We start from the raw sequence: 16972 nt of genomic DNA, 5'->3' as shown, positions 1-16972 counted from the left end.
CACCCAGGCTCCAGTTTTCACCCACACACACTCCCATTCTCATCCACACATACACATTCAAGCACGTGCACAGCTTCCGCTTCCTCCCCCCAAAGCAGGAAGATCAGCTGCCTCTCCTGCTGCCACCGGACTCCTGCTATCTTCGGGCGTCGGGCGGTATGGCCCGCCGAACTTCCTGTCGGGGGGGGGGGGGGAGCGGAAGCGCAGTGCACAATGTCCGCTTCCTCCCTCCCCCAAGCAGGAAGATTGGCACGACGCCCGAAGATAGCAGGAGGCCGGTGGCAGCAGGAGAGGCCAGCTGATCTTCCTGCTTTGGGGGAGAAAGCGGAAGCTGTGCGCGGCGCTTCCGCTCCCCCACCCCCAAACAGGAAGTTCGGCGGGCCCGATGCCCGAAGATAGCAGGAGAACGGGTGGCAGCAGGAGAGGCAGCTGATCTTCCTGCATTGGGGGGAGGAAGCGGAAGCTGCGCGCGGCGCTTCCGCCCCCCCCCCCCCCCTCAACAGGAAGACCGGTTGGCCATATGGCCGCAGCAGCGCTTCCCCATGTGTGCCGTGATGGCGTGCGAGGCGTGGGTTCTCTTGTTCGCTGTCGCGAGGATGGGATCCCGTGACAGCCTTGCAGTTCCGGTGCCAGTTGGGTGGGCCTGGGTCTAAGTTGGGTGGGCACCTGCCCACCCAGGCCCACCCGTGGCTACGCCACTGCTCAGTGGAACCGACGGCCCCACCAATGTTGAAGGCTCGGTGTCCATTGGTGTGTAGCTCCGAGGTCTCTCGATGCCAATGCTGATGGATTGGTCTTTGCCGGCCGAAAAGGCATGCCATCTTCTCTGGCCGGACTTTTTGGCCCTTCAGAGTCTTTTTGGCACATTTGCTGCAATCCCCGACATCATGTGATGCCCCAAGGGAAAAGACCCTTCTATCATGGGGTTCCATGATAGACATGGTCTTCGTACATCTGGGCACTGCATAAAGCCCGAAGTGGACATGTCACGAAATAATAGGAGTACAAGATCGAAATTGATGGCAGCAGTCATTGATGGCCAGAGGGCACAGAGCGCACCAGGAGTATTAAAGACGAAAATAAACTTACCAATAAATGTCAAGAACTAATCTAGGATGCTAACTGAAGAACTGGGGGGAATCCCACGTCGAAAGCGGGAGGCAGTGAAAAAAAATTGTGAAAAAAATCTGAAATCGAAAAGTAGGCTAAAAGATTGGCAAGGTGAGGAGACACCATGTGGAAGTGTGGAATAATGCATGCTGGAGCAAGTTCAATAAAGCTCAGTCAAAGTTTCAGAAACTTTGATGTAAGTTTTCTGGGCTGGGCTCCATCTGATGGTGTCACCCATGTGTAAGGACCGACATCCTGCGTGCCTTCTGAGAATAGGTTTAGCATGCATCCTAAGGAGGTCATTTTCAAAAGGTTTTATGCATGTAAATGAACTTTATACATGAAAGTGGGCTTTTGAAAATTGCTACTTCTACATGCTTAACTCCTTTGAGAATTTACTGCATAGGGTTGAATTGTCAAAAGACTTTCTGCACATAAATGGACTTTTTGAAAATTGCAACACTATATGCTACTTTTATGCGCATAACTACCTTGAAAATTACTTCTTAAACTGTTAGAACCTTGCATGCTATTTTTTGTGAATTCTAAATTTAGATTTTATTAATTTATGAATCTCCTAACACAAAAGAGGACTAGGTGATGTACAAAGGAACATAAGAAAGAACATAAGAACATAAGAAAATGCCATACTGGGTCAGACCAAGGGTCCATCAAGCCCAGCATCCTGTTTCCAACAGTGGCCAATCCAGGCCATAAGAACCTGGCAAGTACCCAAAAACTAAGTCTATTCCATGTAACCATTGCTAATGGCAGTGGCTATTCTCTAAGTGAACTTAATAGCAGGTAATGGACTTCTCCTCCAAGAACTTATCCAATCCTTTTTTAAACACAGCTATACTAACTGCACGAACCACATTCTCTGGCAACAAATTCCAGAGTTTTATTTATTTATTTATTTATTTATTTATTGGTTTTTATATACCGCCGCTCATCAGAGATATCACGTCGGTGTACATAAATTTAATAATTTAATAATTTAATAATTGTGCGTTGAGTAAAAAAGAACTTTCTCCGATTAGTTTTAAATGTGCCCCATGCTAACTTCATGGAGTGTCCCCTAGTCCTTCTACTATTCGAAAGAGTAAATAACCGATTCACATCTACCCGTTCTAGACCTCTCATGATTTTAAACACCTCTATCATATCCCCCCTCAGTCGTCTCTTCTCCAAGCTGAAAAGTCCTAACCTCTTTAGTCTTTCCTCATAGGGGAGTTGTTCCATTCCCCTTATTTTGGTAGCCCTTCTCTGTACCTTCTCCATCGCAATTATATCTTTTTTGAGATGCGGCGACCAGAATTGTACACAGTATTCAAGGTGCGGTCTCACCATGGAGCGATACAGAGGCATTATGACATTTTCCGTTTTATTCATCATTCCTTTTCTAATAATTCCCAACATTCTGTTTGCTTTTTTGACTGCCGCAGCACACTGAACCGACGATTTCAATGTGTTATCCACTATGACACCTAGATCTCTTTCTTGGGTTGTAGCACCTAATATGGAACCCAACATCGTGTAATTATAGCATGGGTTATTTTTCCCTATATGCATCACCTTGCACTTATCCACATTAAATTTCATCTGCCATTTGGATGCCCAATTTTCCAGTCTCACAAGGTCTTCCTGCAATTTATCACAATCTGCTTGTGATTTAACTACTCTGCACAATTTTGTGTCATCTGCAAATTTGATTATCTCACTCGTCGTATTTCTTTCCAGATCATTTATAAATATATTGAACAGTAAGGGTCCCAATACAGATCCCTGAGGCACTCCACTGTCCACTCCCTTCCACTGAGAAAATTGCCCATTTAATCCTACTCTCTGTTTCCTGTCTTTAGCCAGTTTGCAATCCACGAAAGGACATCGCCACCTATCCCATGACTTTTTACTTTTCCTAGAAGCCTCTCATGAGGAACTTTGTCAAACGCCTTCTGAAAATCCAAGTATACTATATCTACCGGTTCACCTTTATCCACATGTTTATTATCTCCTTCAAAAAAGTGAAGCAGATTTGTGAGGCAAGACTTGCCCTGGGTAAAGCCATGCTGACTTTGTTCCATTAAACCATGTCTTTCTATATGTTCTGTGATTTTGATGTTTAGAACACTTTCCACTATTTTTCCTGGCACTGAAGTCAGGCTAACCGGTCTGTAGTTTCCCGGATCGCCCCTGGAGCCCTTTTTAAATATTGGGGTTACATTTGCTATCCTCCAGTCTTCAGGTACAATGGATGATTTTAATGATAAGTTACAAATTTTTACTAATAGGTCTGAAATTTCATTTTTTAGTTCCTTCAGAACTCTGGGGTGTATACCATCCGGTCCAGGTGATTTACTACTCTTCAGTTTGTCAATCAGGCCTACCACATCTTCTAGGTTCACCGTGATTTGATTCAGTCCATCTGAATCATTACCCATGAAAACCTTCTCCATTACGGGTACCTCCCCAACATCCTCTTCAGTAAACACCGAAGCAAAGAAATCATTTAATCTTTCCGCGATGGCCTTATCTTCTCTAAGTGCCCCTTTAACCCCTCGATCATCTAACGGTCCAACTGACTCCCTCACAGGCTTTCTGCTTCGGATATATTTTAAAAAGTTTTTACTGTGAGTTTTTGCCTCTACAGCCAACTTCTTTTCAAATTCTCTCTTAGCCTCTCTTATCAATGTCTTACATTTAACTTGCCAATGTTTATGCTTTATCCTATTTTCTTCTGTTGGATCCTTCTTCCAATTTTTGAATGAAGATCTTTGGCTAAAATAGCTTCTTTCACCTCCCCTTTTAACCATGCCGGTAGTCGTTTTGCCTTCTTTCCACCTTTCTTAATGTGTGGAATACATCTGGACTGTGCTTCTAGAATGGTATTTTTTAACAATGACCATGCCTCTTGGACATTTTTTACTTTTGTAGCTGCTCCTTTCAGTTTTTTTCTAACAATTTTTCTCATTTTATCAAAGTTTCCCTTTTGAAAGTTTAGCACGAGAGCCTTGGATTTGCACACTGTTCCTTTTCCAGTCATTAAATCAAATTTGATCATATTATGATCACTATTGCCAAGTGGCCCCACCACCGTTACCTCTCTCACCAAGTCCTGTGCTCCACTGAGAATTAGATCTAAAATTGCTCCCCTCTCGTCGGTTCCTGAACCAATTGCTCCATAAAGCTATCATTTATTCCATCCAGGAACGTTATCTCTCTAGCGTGACCCGATGATACATTTACCCAGTCTATATTGGGGTAATTGAAGTCTCCCATTATTACTGCACTACCAATTTGGTTAGCTTCCCTAATTTCTCTTAGCATTTCACTGTCCATCTCACCATCTTGACCAGGTGGACGGTAGTATACCCCTATCACTGTAGTCTTCCCTGATACACAAGGGATTTCTACCCATAAAGATTCAATTTTGTATTTAGTCTCATGCAGGATGTTATCCTGTTGGACTCTATGCCATCCCGGACGTAAAGCGCCACACCTCCTCCCGACTGCTCCTCTCTGTCATTGCGATATAATTTGTACCCCGGTATAGCACTGTCCCATTGGTTATCCTCTTTCCACCATGTCTCTGAGATGCCAATTAAGTCTATGTCATCATTTACTGCTATACATTCTAATTCTCCCATCTTACTTCTTAGACTTCTGGCATTAGCATACAAACATTTCAAAGTTTGTTTTTTGATTGTATTTTTATTCTGCTTTTTAATTGATAGGGATAAGTTAGAATTTTTTAGCTCAGGTGAGTTTTTAGTTACAGGCACTTGGACTACTTTTCTAATTATTGGAACCTCACTGTCGGGATGCCCTAATTCTAATGCATCATTAGTATCCTTTAAAGATACATCTCTCCGAACCATGCGCTGCTGAGCGACGTAAAAACAGAATAAAACAACCAAAAAATTATAAACAATGAAATAAAATCAGGATTAAAAATAAGCATAATTAAAAAGATGGGTTTTAATTAACTTTCTAAAATTCTAGATGGAGTCTGATTGCCTAATTTCGAAGGGAAAAGAATTCCAGAGAGTAGGGCCTGCCACAGAGAAAGCGCATTCATGTGTGACATGGAGTCTGGCAAGTCTTTGGCATGGTACATCAAGAAGACCATGCTGTGACGAGCGCAGGAACCTTGTGGGTCGAAAAAAGTGAAGCATGGCATTAGCCCAAACAGTGAACTCATCATTCAGCAATTTAAAAACTGTCATTGCAACCTTGAACTTTTTCCTCTCAGGGATGGAAAACCAGTGTAATTCGATCAGAGTGGAGGTGATATGATCAGCAACAATATCAACAAACAAATGGTACCACAAGTATAAATTAAACACCTCACATATGTGCAAAACCAAGTGTATGTAGGCCCCTTACTTCAAGGGTCTGTATTGTGCAACAGACTCTGTTATTGTATAGGGTCACCTTGCTTTAATTTAAATTTATCTATTTTTAGTTATTATTTCTGTTATCAGTAGATGAGTATTTGTATCCCCTCCTTACATTTGCGGAGATTATGTGACAATTGATTTTATGATAACAGAAATAATAACTAAAAATAGATAAATTTAAATTAAAGCAAGGTGACCCTATACAATAACAGAGTCTGTTGCACAATACAGACCCTTGAAGTAAGGGGCCTACATACACTTGGTTTTGCACATATGTGAGGTGTTTAATTTATACTTGTGGTACCATTTGTTTGTTGATATTGTTGTTAAACAGTTCGGTACACTGGAATACAGTGGTGTTGGGTGATTAAGTTGTGGGTGATATGATCAGAACATCTTAAGCCAGAGAGAAGGCGGGCAGCAGTGTTGAGTAATAGCTGCAAAGGCTTAATGGCAATATTGGATAATCCAAGATAAAGCGAATTGCAATAGTCTTCGCTTGTACTCTAAGCTTTAGAGGTATTAGTGCATGGCATTTTTGTGTTTTTATGAATGTAGCTTGTATCTAGCCAAAAATTATAGATAGATCAAGTGATAAATATTTTAAATTAATAAAATTAGCCCTTTAGTGACTAATAATGTCATATCTATTCATGGCTACTATGAGCTCTAACTCTCCAATTTTATCTATCACGTTGCTATTCTTTGCGTATAAAACTTGAAGCAATTTGTTCAAAAAGAATGGGCCTGCCAGATAGTTTTCAAAGGTATATAAAATAAAGAAGCCGAAGTCCTGAAGCAGCCCTCCACTGGGCAAAATTCAGGCCTTGAGTCAGGCACTGACTGGAATATTGCTTTATTATTAAACAATTTTGAGGACTTCAGCTTTTATATACCTCACGGCTTTACTAGACCGACTTCCTTCTTGTTTTTTGGGCCCGTCCCTTTTAAGGAAGATGTCCTTCTCGCCATGGAATGACATTCTTAGCTTTGATGATGGATAAGTCAATTAACTTTTGCCATCGGAACCTCTCTTTAAAAATGACGTGGTCTTCATAGATTTCTTGAAAAAGTGGGAAGATTCAATCAACTTGAGTAAAAGCCTTGTGAGGAGTAACCTCCATGCATCAACACTCCTGGACTACTGCCAGAGTACCCAGAAGTCTAAAGAACAACAAACCCCCAAGTATGTTTAGAGAGGATACTGCATTTATGAACTTGTGGGAGGCTATACTCAACAAATGCTCTCTAGACCTTATGATTTTGATTATCAAAACTTCAAAGGCTAGAGAAGAAAAGAAGTGAACTGGATGAGCAGCTTGACTTCCTCAAAAAAGATTATCTCTGTTTCGATATTATTTACAGTGACTACAAGAAAAATTTAGAAAGTTTCACAAAGGAACTGAAATCACTGAAATATGAGAAATTTAAAAGACGAAACAGATTACAAAAATAAGGTTTATCAGTGGCATGGCTTTAATAAACCTTTTATTAAAAATAATGATTTTGCACACAACAAAAAAAAGACACTGATGAAAGACAAGCTAAAAGAAATGACTTAAGCCCCAATCTAGATAGGAATGCTAAACGCATACGCAGTACAACAGATGATGAAATAGTCCCCTCAGCACCCCTCTTTAGTACAGACAGATTCAGTCAGACAGGACAAAGGTGGTTCTTGTATTTTTCAACTAGGTAAAAATGTGGAGAAAGAATTCAGAAAAAGATGTACCTACTAATAAGAAATGGGAATCCCCTTTTTTCAGAGGAAGAGGAGGATGGAGACTGAGGGGGAGATGATTTCTGAACCAATCCTACAATCAGTTTCACCATCCATTTCGGACACACCAAGAATAGAAACACACAATAAGATTGTCAATATCTCCTCATGGTTACTTAATTCAGATGAGACAAAAGTTCTTAACAAAGGCTTGTCATTCGTGCCAACAGAGACATACAATGCCTTTAGGACCTGTATTGATTTGTTCAAGTTCACTAGAAAACTTAAGATTTTAGATTTTTTTTTCCAGTACAGGACAATTGAACTCTGATACCTTGATTGCTAAACGTTCAAGTACATGGATACCTCCTGGTGCTGTTCGCCCAATCATACACACCTATGAGACCTTGGTATTAAATGACCTAGTCAGAGAAGAAAACAAAGATACAAAGAAATCATACAAAAATCTGACGAAAGGCGAAATGAGTGCAATTACAACATTGAAAAATGATGCTAATATTGTGATTAAAGCGGCAGACAAAGGTGGGTCAATAGTCATTATAGATTGTGTCCAATACATTGCAGAAATACAGAGTGTTATCCGACCAATCGTTTTACCAGAAATTATCCAAAGACCCTACAAAAAGGATTAAGAAAGAAATAGATTGTTTACTAAAAACAGCAAAAGAGGGGAATTTCCTAACAAGGAATTTGATTTTTTAACTGTAAACAACCCAGTACTGCCCACTATATATATCTTACCAAAGATTCAAAAATCTTTACATGCACCACCAGGCAGGCCTATTATCTCCGCAATTGGTTCCCTTCTTGAACCTGTGTCCACTTTTATAGATATGTTTCTTAAAAAAACAAGTACCTTCCATCCTATCATACAACAGAGACTCGGATTTCATTACAATTTTGGAAAACCTCCAATTACTAGTAGGGGATATAATAAATGGTCACCTTAGATATTGAATCTTTGTACACCAATATCCCGCAATCATCAGCTGTAGAAATCATTACTAATCAACTCCTACATCTTAACCCACAGACATATTCCGAATCAATTTGTGATAGAACCTGCCGAAATAGCATTAAAAATAATTACTTTAAATTTAATAAAGATTTTTTTCTGCAAACGAAAGGAGTAGCAATGGGGTCAGCAATGGCCCCTTCGGTAGCAAATTTGTATGTAGCCCAATTTGAAATTTTTTTTTTGACAATACATACATTTTCTGATAACATACTGATTTGGAAAAGATATATAGATGACATCTTTCTACTATGGAAAGGCAACAAAGAAGATCTGTACAGTTTTCATAATTGGTTAAATACATTAGATCCTAATTTGAGATTTACAATGCAATTTGATAAGAGATCGATCTCTTTCCTGGACATCCAAATTTCTTTGAAAGACAGCAGATTCCACACAGACATTTACAGAAAACTGACAAATTCCAATAAGTTCTTACACTATCAGAGCTGTCGCAACAGGTCACTAGTCAATTTACCCTACTCTCAATTCTTGTAACTTAGAAGGCTATGTGCCGACGATGAGGGATTCCAATCCAGAGCTGTGGAAATGAAACAGAGGTTTCTCGACAGGGAATACCCTGAGAAACATATTGTGAGCGGTATTGATAGAGCATTCAAACAAAAAAAGACCTGATCTTCTAAAGCCCAAAGCAAAAAAACAAAATGAAAAAATAGTCTGTCCATTGACATACAATATCTCACAACTTCATTAAAATTTTGAAACACCATTGGCCTATGATACAGCTACTGGAAGGCATCAGAGACAGATTTGTTAATAGCCAATAAACATTCTAAAAATATTAAAGATTACATCGCACCATCTGCCTTACTACAAAAACCAATAGTTGACATTAGACCCCCTGGTCATCGACCATGCAATAGTTGTTCTGTGTGCAATGTTAACATGAAAACTGACAGCCTTGAGATACCAGGTACAGATAAGAAATTTGTTTTGAGACAATTCACAAACTGTAAGAGTAAAGGTGTCATCTATGTCGCCATATGCCCATGTAACAAAATGTATATCGGCAAGACGATTAGGGAATTTAAGAAAAGAATCATAGAACATAAGATAATATCAACAGAAAAATTGAATCTAAACCACTGGTTGACCACTATTCAAGCAAATCATAAATTTGATGACTATAAATTTTGTGTTCTGTTACAACCGTCGCTACATTGAAGAGGAGGTGATTTAGACAGACTCCTTTTACAACAGGAACAGAAATTTATATATGATTTTAAGATCATGGCACCACATGGATTAAATTTAGATATTGATTTTTCAGTATTTTTATAAGATGCTCTATTTTTAAATTATCACTCATACCTACAGGTTGATTTTCCTGATTTTCACTTTGTTTCATTTTCCTTTTTTGAGTTTCTAAGGTTTATTAACTTTTATTTTTTCACTCTTCAATTTTTTATTCTTGTGTTTTTAAGACTTTTAATTTTAATTTTTATTTTAGTGTTAAGATTTTTCATTTTTAATAGACCATTTAATCTTTTATTTTCATTCGGGTCGATATAGTAAGGCCGCGTTAGAAAGAGTGCGGCAGTGCCAGGCGCACCCTCGTTTGCCCCACGCACTGTTCTGATCACATACCGCTCGATACTCTATTTAAATTGCTTGCAAATGCAAGCCGTGTCTGCAAAGCATTAGGCGAAGTGTTAGGCCCGCGCAACCCATTTTACTGTATAGGCGCTTAATACAGCGCCTATACAGTATCCTGGGTGCGCTGGTACTTGTCATTTCAAATGACATTTGAAATGACAGGCACCAGGAAGTGGATCCCAACTTTAACCCATGAAAACCTAAAAACCGAAAATCCCCTCCTCCCGAAGCGGCTCGACATGTGCCAACTTACCTTTTGTTGCTTTTCAGCCCCTTCCCTTCTCTGCCGCCCTCCGGAGGGGGCAGCCGGCGGCGAAAGCGGCTCGCAGCGGTCCCCCCGGCGCAGGTCCCGGTTTCTCCTGGCTCGGCAACAGCAACAGCAGTACAACAGCTAGGGCTCCATCCACCCCAATCCTTCCTTCCTTCCTGGCTCGGCCAAATTGTGAAGCAGCTTGCGGCATTCCTCCCCCCCCCCCGCTGCAAGCCGCTTCACAATTTGGCCGAGCCAGGAAGGAAGGAAGGAAGGATTGGGGTAGATGGAGCCCTAGCTGTTATACTGCTGTTGCTGAGCCAGGAGAACCGGGACCTGCACTGGGGGGGACCGTTGCGAGCCGCTTTCGCTGCCGGCTGCCCCCTCCGGAGGGCGGCAGAGAAGGGAAGGGGGTGAAAAGCAACAAAAGGTAAGAAAACAACAGAAAGTAATGTCGAGTCGCTTCGGGAGGAGGGGAGGAGGGGATTTTACGTTTTTAGAGGTTTCCTTTTGGGGGAAAGTTTGCCGTCTACCATTACCCCTGCCTCTAACGTAGGGGTAAGGGTAGGCGGTAAGTTAGCAGGTTAAACGCGGGGCAAAATGGCAGGGTAAAATAGCGATAGTCGGGGCGCGCGTTACTGTATGGGAGGGAATAGCTAATTCGATCGTTTACATCTGATATACATGCCGCGTGTGGAAGGGGTTACCCGGGGATTTAAAGAGGCGGTAAGGATGGGTTAAAGGGGATAGTGTATCGCAGGAAGGGCTAACGCGGCCGGAAAGTGAGTAGAAAGCGGGTTAGGAGCGGGGTAACCGTGGCCCCACTTTACTGTATCGGCCTGATTATAAGAAAATTATTCCTTACCTGCTAATTTTCGTTCCTGTAGTACCAAGGATCAGTCCAGATGGTAGGTTATGTCCCCCGTCCAGCAGATGGAGTCAGAGCAAACTTCGGAGGGTGCTGGCCTATAAGCTGGTGCACCCTCCCCAGATCCTCAGTATCGAGAATATCAAAGCCAAGACAACAAAAACTGGCAAGAGTGAAAAGGATGGATCAAGCATCTCCGAACTTGAACTACTGAAAACTAACAGTGTAACTTGCAAATAGGACTGTCAATCAGTCATGGGGAAACCAGAACAGGGAGCGGGAAGAACAGGACCCGCCCCCAACAGAGAGAAAAACAGTAAGACAGGAGAACATCACGAGCAGAAGTGCCCCGAGGTCCCAACGGAACCAGGGTGGGCGTCTGGACTGATCCTTGGTACTACAGGAACGAAAATTAGCAGGTAATGTTGAGATTACTTACCTGATAATCTCCTTTTCCTTAGTGTAGACAGATGGACTCAGAACGAATGGGATAGCATCCGTGTGCTAGCAGTTGGAGACGGATCTGACGTCAGCACGGGGTATATATATCACCACAGGAAGCGTAGCAACTTAGTAATCTTCCTTGCAAAAGCTGTTATGGATGTGTGTACTGACGCTCAGTGAAAAGTGAAACAGGATTCCCCTGACCGATTGATAGTAGCTGGAGAATGCCAGCATTCACAACCGGAAGGCGTTAACACCTGGTAGAGTGTACGCTCTTATAGAAATAGATGACATGGCTTACCTTGAATCGGTGAAACCCATGTACACAGGCAGCTGGGCGGGATGCTGAGTCCATCTGTCTACACTAAGGAAAAGGAGATTATCAGGTAAGTAATCTCAACATAGACCAACGAGAGATATTCACAAAGGCACTCTGAAATTTCCCCCTACTAAAGCCACACGCCTCAATATGACCAAAGACAGAGCTTTTTCAATAGCAGGCCCATCTATCTGGAATAACATCCCAGCAAATCTCAGATTGGAACCCTGCCTCTTAACCTTCAGAAAAAGACTAAAGACGTGGCTCTTTCACCAAGCCTTCCCAGATCCACCTGATAATCACTAGTTTGAGCCTCACGTCCTACAAGGTCTTCGACACACTTCCTCCTGAACAATGGACACTGGCATTTCCAGGTTAAAGCATAAGCTCTAACCCGTTAAATTATTCGTATCACGTTATATTTATTCTACCTGCCTTTATCTTCCTTCCAGCTTGTCTTAAGCTTCCAAGTTTTTCCATTCCTTGTTGATTGTAACTTTGACTTATTCCTTTTTCCTTTGTTATCTATTGTTTACCAGAATTGTTACCTCAGTTTACCCTTGTTAAAATGTAAACCGATCCGATATGGTTATCTACTATGAAGGTCGGTATAAAAAACTGTTAAATAAATAAATAAATAAATTTCCTGGCGTGTAGCCAGATGGACTCAGAACAAATGGGATGTACAAAAGCTTTACTCCCAGCCTGGGCGGGAGGCTGCCTGAGGACCATGTAGGACCGCCCTCGCAAATGCAGAGTCCTCCCTGGCCTGGACATCCAGACGGTAGAACCTGGAGAAGGTATGGAGGGAGGACCATGTCGCCGCTTTACAGATTTCTGCAGGTGACAGCATCCTGGATACTGCCCAAGATGCCGCTTGTGCTCTGGTAGAATGAGCCTTGACTTGTAGAGGCGGAGGCTTCCCGGCCTCCACGTAAGCTGCTCTGATAACTTCTTTAATCCAGCGGGCGATGGTGGGCCGCGAGGCCGCTTCACCTTGCTTCCTCCCGCTGTGCAGGACGAACAGATGGTCCGTCTTTCGTAGTTCTTGTGTCACTTCCAGATATCTGGGCAGCAATCTGCCAATGTCGAGATGGTGTAATAAACGCCCTTCTTCAGATTTCTTCAAACCCGCCGTGGTAGGCAAGGATATGGTTTGGTTAAGATGAAACTGTGAAACCACTTTAGGTAGAAAGGAGGGAACCGTACGAAGATGGATAGCCTCAGGAGTGATTCTGAGAAAGGGATCACGGCAGGACAGTGCTTGTAGCTCAGATGCGGCGTGCCGAACAGACCGCCAATAGGAACACCATCTTCAAGGTTAGAGAACGGAGAGACAGTCCCCGAAGGGGTCTGAAGGTGGATCCCGTGAGGAAATCTAAAACAAGATTGAGGCTCCATAAGGGCACAGGCCACTTTAGTGGCGGACGAATATGCTTGACTCCTTGCAGGAAGCGAGAAACATCTGGGTGCTTGGCGATGGTCTTGCCATCCCTCCTGAGACCATAGTAAGACAGCGCAGCCACCTGAACTTTGATGGAGCTGAGGGAGAGACCCTTCTGAAGTCCATCCTGCAGGAAATCCAACACAATAAAGATTGTGGTCGCATGTGGATCGGTGCCGTGAGTGTCGCACCATGCTTCAAATACTCTCCAGATCCTTACGTAAGTGAGGGACATGGAAAACTTGCGAGCTCGGAGGAGTGTATCTATCACGGGCTCCGAGTAACCTCTTTTCTTCAGTCTAGCCCTCTCAATGGCCAGACCGTAAGAGAGAATTGAGCTGGATCCTCATGGAGGATGGGACCTTGACGTAGAAGGTCCCAGAGAGGAGGCAGGGGAAGAGGCTCCCCTGCCAGTAGTCTTCTCATGTCTGCGTACCAGGGTCTTCTTGGCCAGTCTGGTGCCACTAGAAGAACTAGGCCCCGGTGTTTCTGAATCTTGTGGATGATGGCACCCAGCAGAGGCCACGGAGGAAAGGCGTATAGCAGAGTCCCTGGAGGCCACGGCTGGACCAGGGCATCGATTCCGTGTGAGAACGGGTCGCGCTTGCGGCTGAAGTATCTGGGTACTTGAGCATTGGACTTGTCCGCCAGTAAATCCATGTCCGGAATCCCCCAGTGATCCGCAATCATCTGGAAGGCCGTGGGCGACAGCTGCCACTCTCCCGGATTTAGGCTTTCTCTGCTGATGAAGTCTGCTGTGGTATTGTCCTTCCCGGCAATGTGGACGGCGGAGATGTCCTGAAGATTCGCCTCTGCCCAAGCCATCAGCGGGGCGATCTCCAGAGATACTTGTCGGCTTCTGGTTCCGCCCTGACGGTTGATGTATGCCACCGTGGTGGCGTTGTCGGACATCACTCTGACTGCTCTGTTCTTCAGTCTGTGAGCAAATCGAAGGCATGCCAATCGGACTGCCCGGGCCTCTAGACGGTTGATGTTCCACGCTGACTCTTCTCTGTTCCACCGCCCTTGTGCGGTGATTTCCTCGCAGTGTGCTCCCCAGCCGCTCAGGCTGGCATCTGTGGTGAGCAAAGTCCACGTGGGTGAAGACATCTTCGACCCCCTGCTCGTGTGGTTGGACTGCAACCACCACCGCAACTGGGTCCGCACTCTGGTTGGCAGATGAAGGTGCGTGGAATAGTTCCTTAGGCGGGGGCTCCAGCGAGAGAGCAGGGAGTGTTGTAGAGGTCTCATATGGGCCTTCGCCCAAGGTACCACTTCCAGGGTGGATGCCATGAGACCAAGAACCTGCAGATAATCCCAGGCTATGGGCAGACTGGCTCCCATCAAATACTGGATACGCTGCTGAAGTTTCAACTTTCTCTTGGAAGTGAGACTGACTGTGTCTGCCCGGGTGTCGAACTGTACTCCCAGGTATTCCAGTGACTGGGAAGGCTGTAGGCAGCTCTTGCTGAGGTTGATTACCCAGCCCAAGCTTTCCAGAAGGGCGATTACTCTGTCGGTTGTCCGAAGGCTCTCCTCTCGAGATTTCGCCCTGATCAGCCAGTCGTCTAGGTAGGGATGGACCAGAATTCCTTCCCTCCTGAGTGCCGCTGCTACCACTACGACCACCTTGGTGAATGTCCATGGTGACGTGGCCAACCCGAAGGGCAGAGCCCGAAACTGGAAGTGGCGTCCTAGAACCTTGAAGCGTAGGTAGCGCTGATGATCCGGATGGATCGGGATATGCAGGTATGCCTCTGACAGGTCTAATGCCGTGAGGAATTCTCCTGGCTGTACTGCAGCCTTGACGGAACGCAGAGTCTCCATGCAAAACCTCGGTACCCGTAAGTATCGATTGACTGACTTGAGGTCCAACACAGGCCGAAAGGTGCCCCCTTTCTTGGGTACCATGAAATAAATGGAATAGTGTCCAGAATTCACTTCCCAGGCAGGTACTGGGATGATGGCTTTCAAGGACAGGAGCCTCGCCAGGGTAGCTTCCAATGCTGCCTTCTTGTGTATGGGACATGAAGATTCCACAAACTTGTCCGGAGGGAGATGATGAAAGTCCAGATAATATCCCTGGATAATGGCGAGGACCTACTGGTCCGACGTGATCTCGACCCATCTGGGGTAGAAGAGGGTTAACCTGCCCACTATGGCTCCATCCCCCAGATGAATCGGCGGATTCTCATTGTGAGGCGCGGCCAGGACCCGAGCCCGGGCCTGCTCCCCTCTTGCGCTGCTTGGTCCGAAAGGACTGATTCCTGGCCTGAGGACGTGGTGCCTGGTAGCGACCCCTGTAAGGAACAAAGCGCTGTGAACTCCTGCCCCTGGAGGGCCTTGGAAAGGCGCGCTGGCCCCTTCTGAACCGATCTTCCAGCAGTCTAGGCACTGGAGAGGCACCCCATGTACTGGCCAGTTTATCAAGGTCGCTGCCAAATAGGAAAGAGCCCTTAAAGGGCAATCTGGTGAAGCGTGTCTTTGAAGGCGCATCAGCCGACCATCTCCGGATCCAGAGCTGCCTCCTGGCAGCTACGGAGGATGAAATCTCCTTAGCTGTTGTCCGGACCAGGTCAGATGCAGCATCCGTGAGGAACGAAAGAGCTGACTCCATGTCTGCTGCTGGAGCGTTGTTCCTAACCTGTGACAAAAAGGCACGCGTCACCACTGTGCAGCAGGTCGCGATCCGCAAAGATAGAGCTGCCACCTCAAAGGTCTGTTTCAGAATGGCGTCCAGTCGCCGGTCATAAGGCTCCTTGAGGGCCGTCCCCCCTTCAAATGGAATGGTAGTGCGCTTGACCACAGCGCTAATCAAGGCGTCCACCTGAGGGCACGCCAGCAGGTCCTGGATAGCCTGTGCCAATGGGTACATGCCCGTCAGGGCCCGGCCCCCTTTGAAGGAAGCCGCTGGTGCCGCCCATTCTAAATCTATCAGTTGTTGAGCTGATTGCAAGAATGGAAAATGGCGGGCTGAAGGACGAAGACCTTCCAGCAGGGGGTTCTGCGCAGAGGGCACCGTAGCGCTGGGACCTGTAATATCCAACTCCGCCAGACACTGAGACACCAGGTCGGAGAGATCCTCCTTGGGGGAGAACCGCCTCATGGTTCTATATGGCTCAATCCCTGGGGGAAGCTCCCCCTCGTCCGGGAGTTCGGACTCATCCGGTGAAACCTCCTGGTCCGATTGATCTGGACTGTCCAGCGGCAGGAGGTCCCGCTCACGATAAGGGCGTGAGGGTCCAGGAACAGGATCCGCAGGAGCCGCCACCGCAGTGGCAGCCACAGCAGCCGCCGCAGTCGCAGCCACCGCAGCAACCGCAGGAACAACAGGAACAATAGGAACAGCAGGAACCGCAGGGCCCGGACGGGAAGCCGTTTGCATCTGTACAAAGGCATGAATCCCCTTAAAGAGAACCAGCCAGGAAATGGAAGCAGCCTCTAATCGCCGGGGTACAAGATCCCCCGGGATTCCCGATTGGTCGAGACTGCCCGCTAAATCCGGGATAGCCCCTGGGGAACTGTCAGCAAATCGTGGCTGAGACTGGGCCTGGCTCGAGGGTCCCACGGCCTCCTCACATTGGGCACATAGGGAGTCTGGCTCTTCACTGTGCGTGGCTCTAAGCTGGCATGCAGAGCAGAGGCCAAGGGCTTTAATGCCTGAGGCAGGCGACGCCGCCGCTGAAGACGCTGATGCGTTCTGTTCCATTGAAAGAGAAGCGGCAATAATATATGTTTAATATAACAGGCGCGCAATAATAATA

At 45.3% G+C, this 16972-nt stretch overlaps 1 protein-coding gene across 6 annotated transcripts in view; it reads right to left on the bottom strand.

The window, feature by feature from the left end:
* Nucleotides 1-16972, bottom strand: part of DCDC2C (doublecortin domain containing 2C) — a 376475-nt gene that overhangs the window by 11706 nt on the left and 347797 nt on the right. For 3 of the 6 annotated variants that reach the window (XM_029595811.1, XM_029595812.1, XM_029595808.1), the window contains one exon: nucleotides 11747-11809. The exons of 1 other annotated variant lie outside the window; for it this stretch is intronic. In XM_029595811.1, the coding sequence (XP_029451671.1) occupies nucleotides 11747-11809 (63 nt within the window). Of the gene's footprint in view, nucleotides 1-7564; nucleotides 7653-11746; nucleotides 11810-16972 lie in introns of all 6 variants that reach the window. 2 more of the 6 variants (XM_029595810.1, XM_029595814.1) reach the window with 2 other exon arrangements.

This window comes from Rhinatrema bivittatum, chromosome 3 (assembly GCF_901001135.1).
Source record: "Rhinatrema bivittatum chromosome 3, aRhiBiv1.1, whole genome shotgun sequence".
NCBI lineage: Eukaryota > Metazoa > Chordata > Amphibia > Gymnophiona > Rhinatrematidae > Rhinatrema > Rhinatrema bivittatum.
Note: the sequence above shows the minus strand (reverse complement) of the source record. Positions and strands in the feature narration are given on the sequence as shown.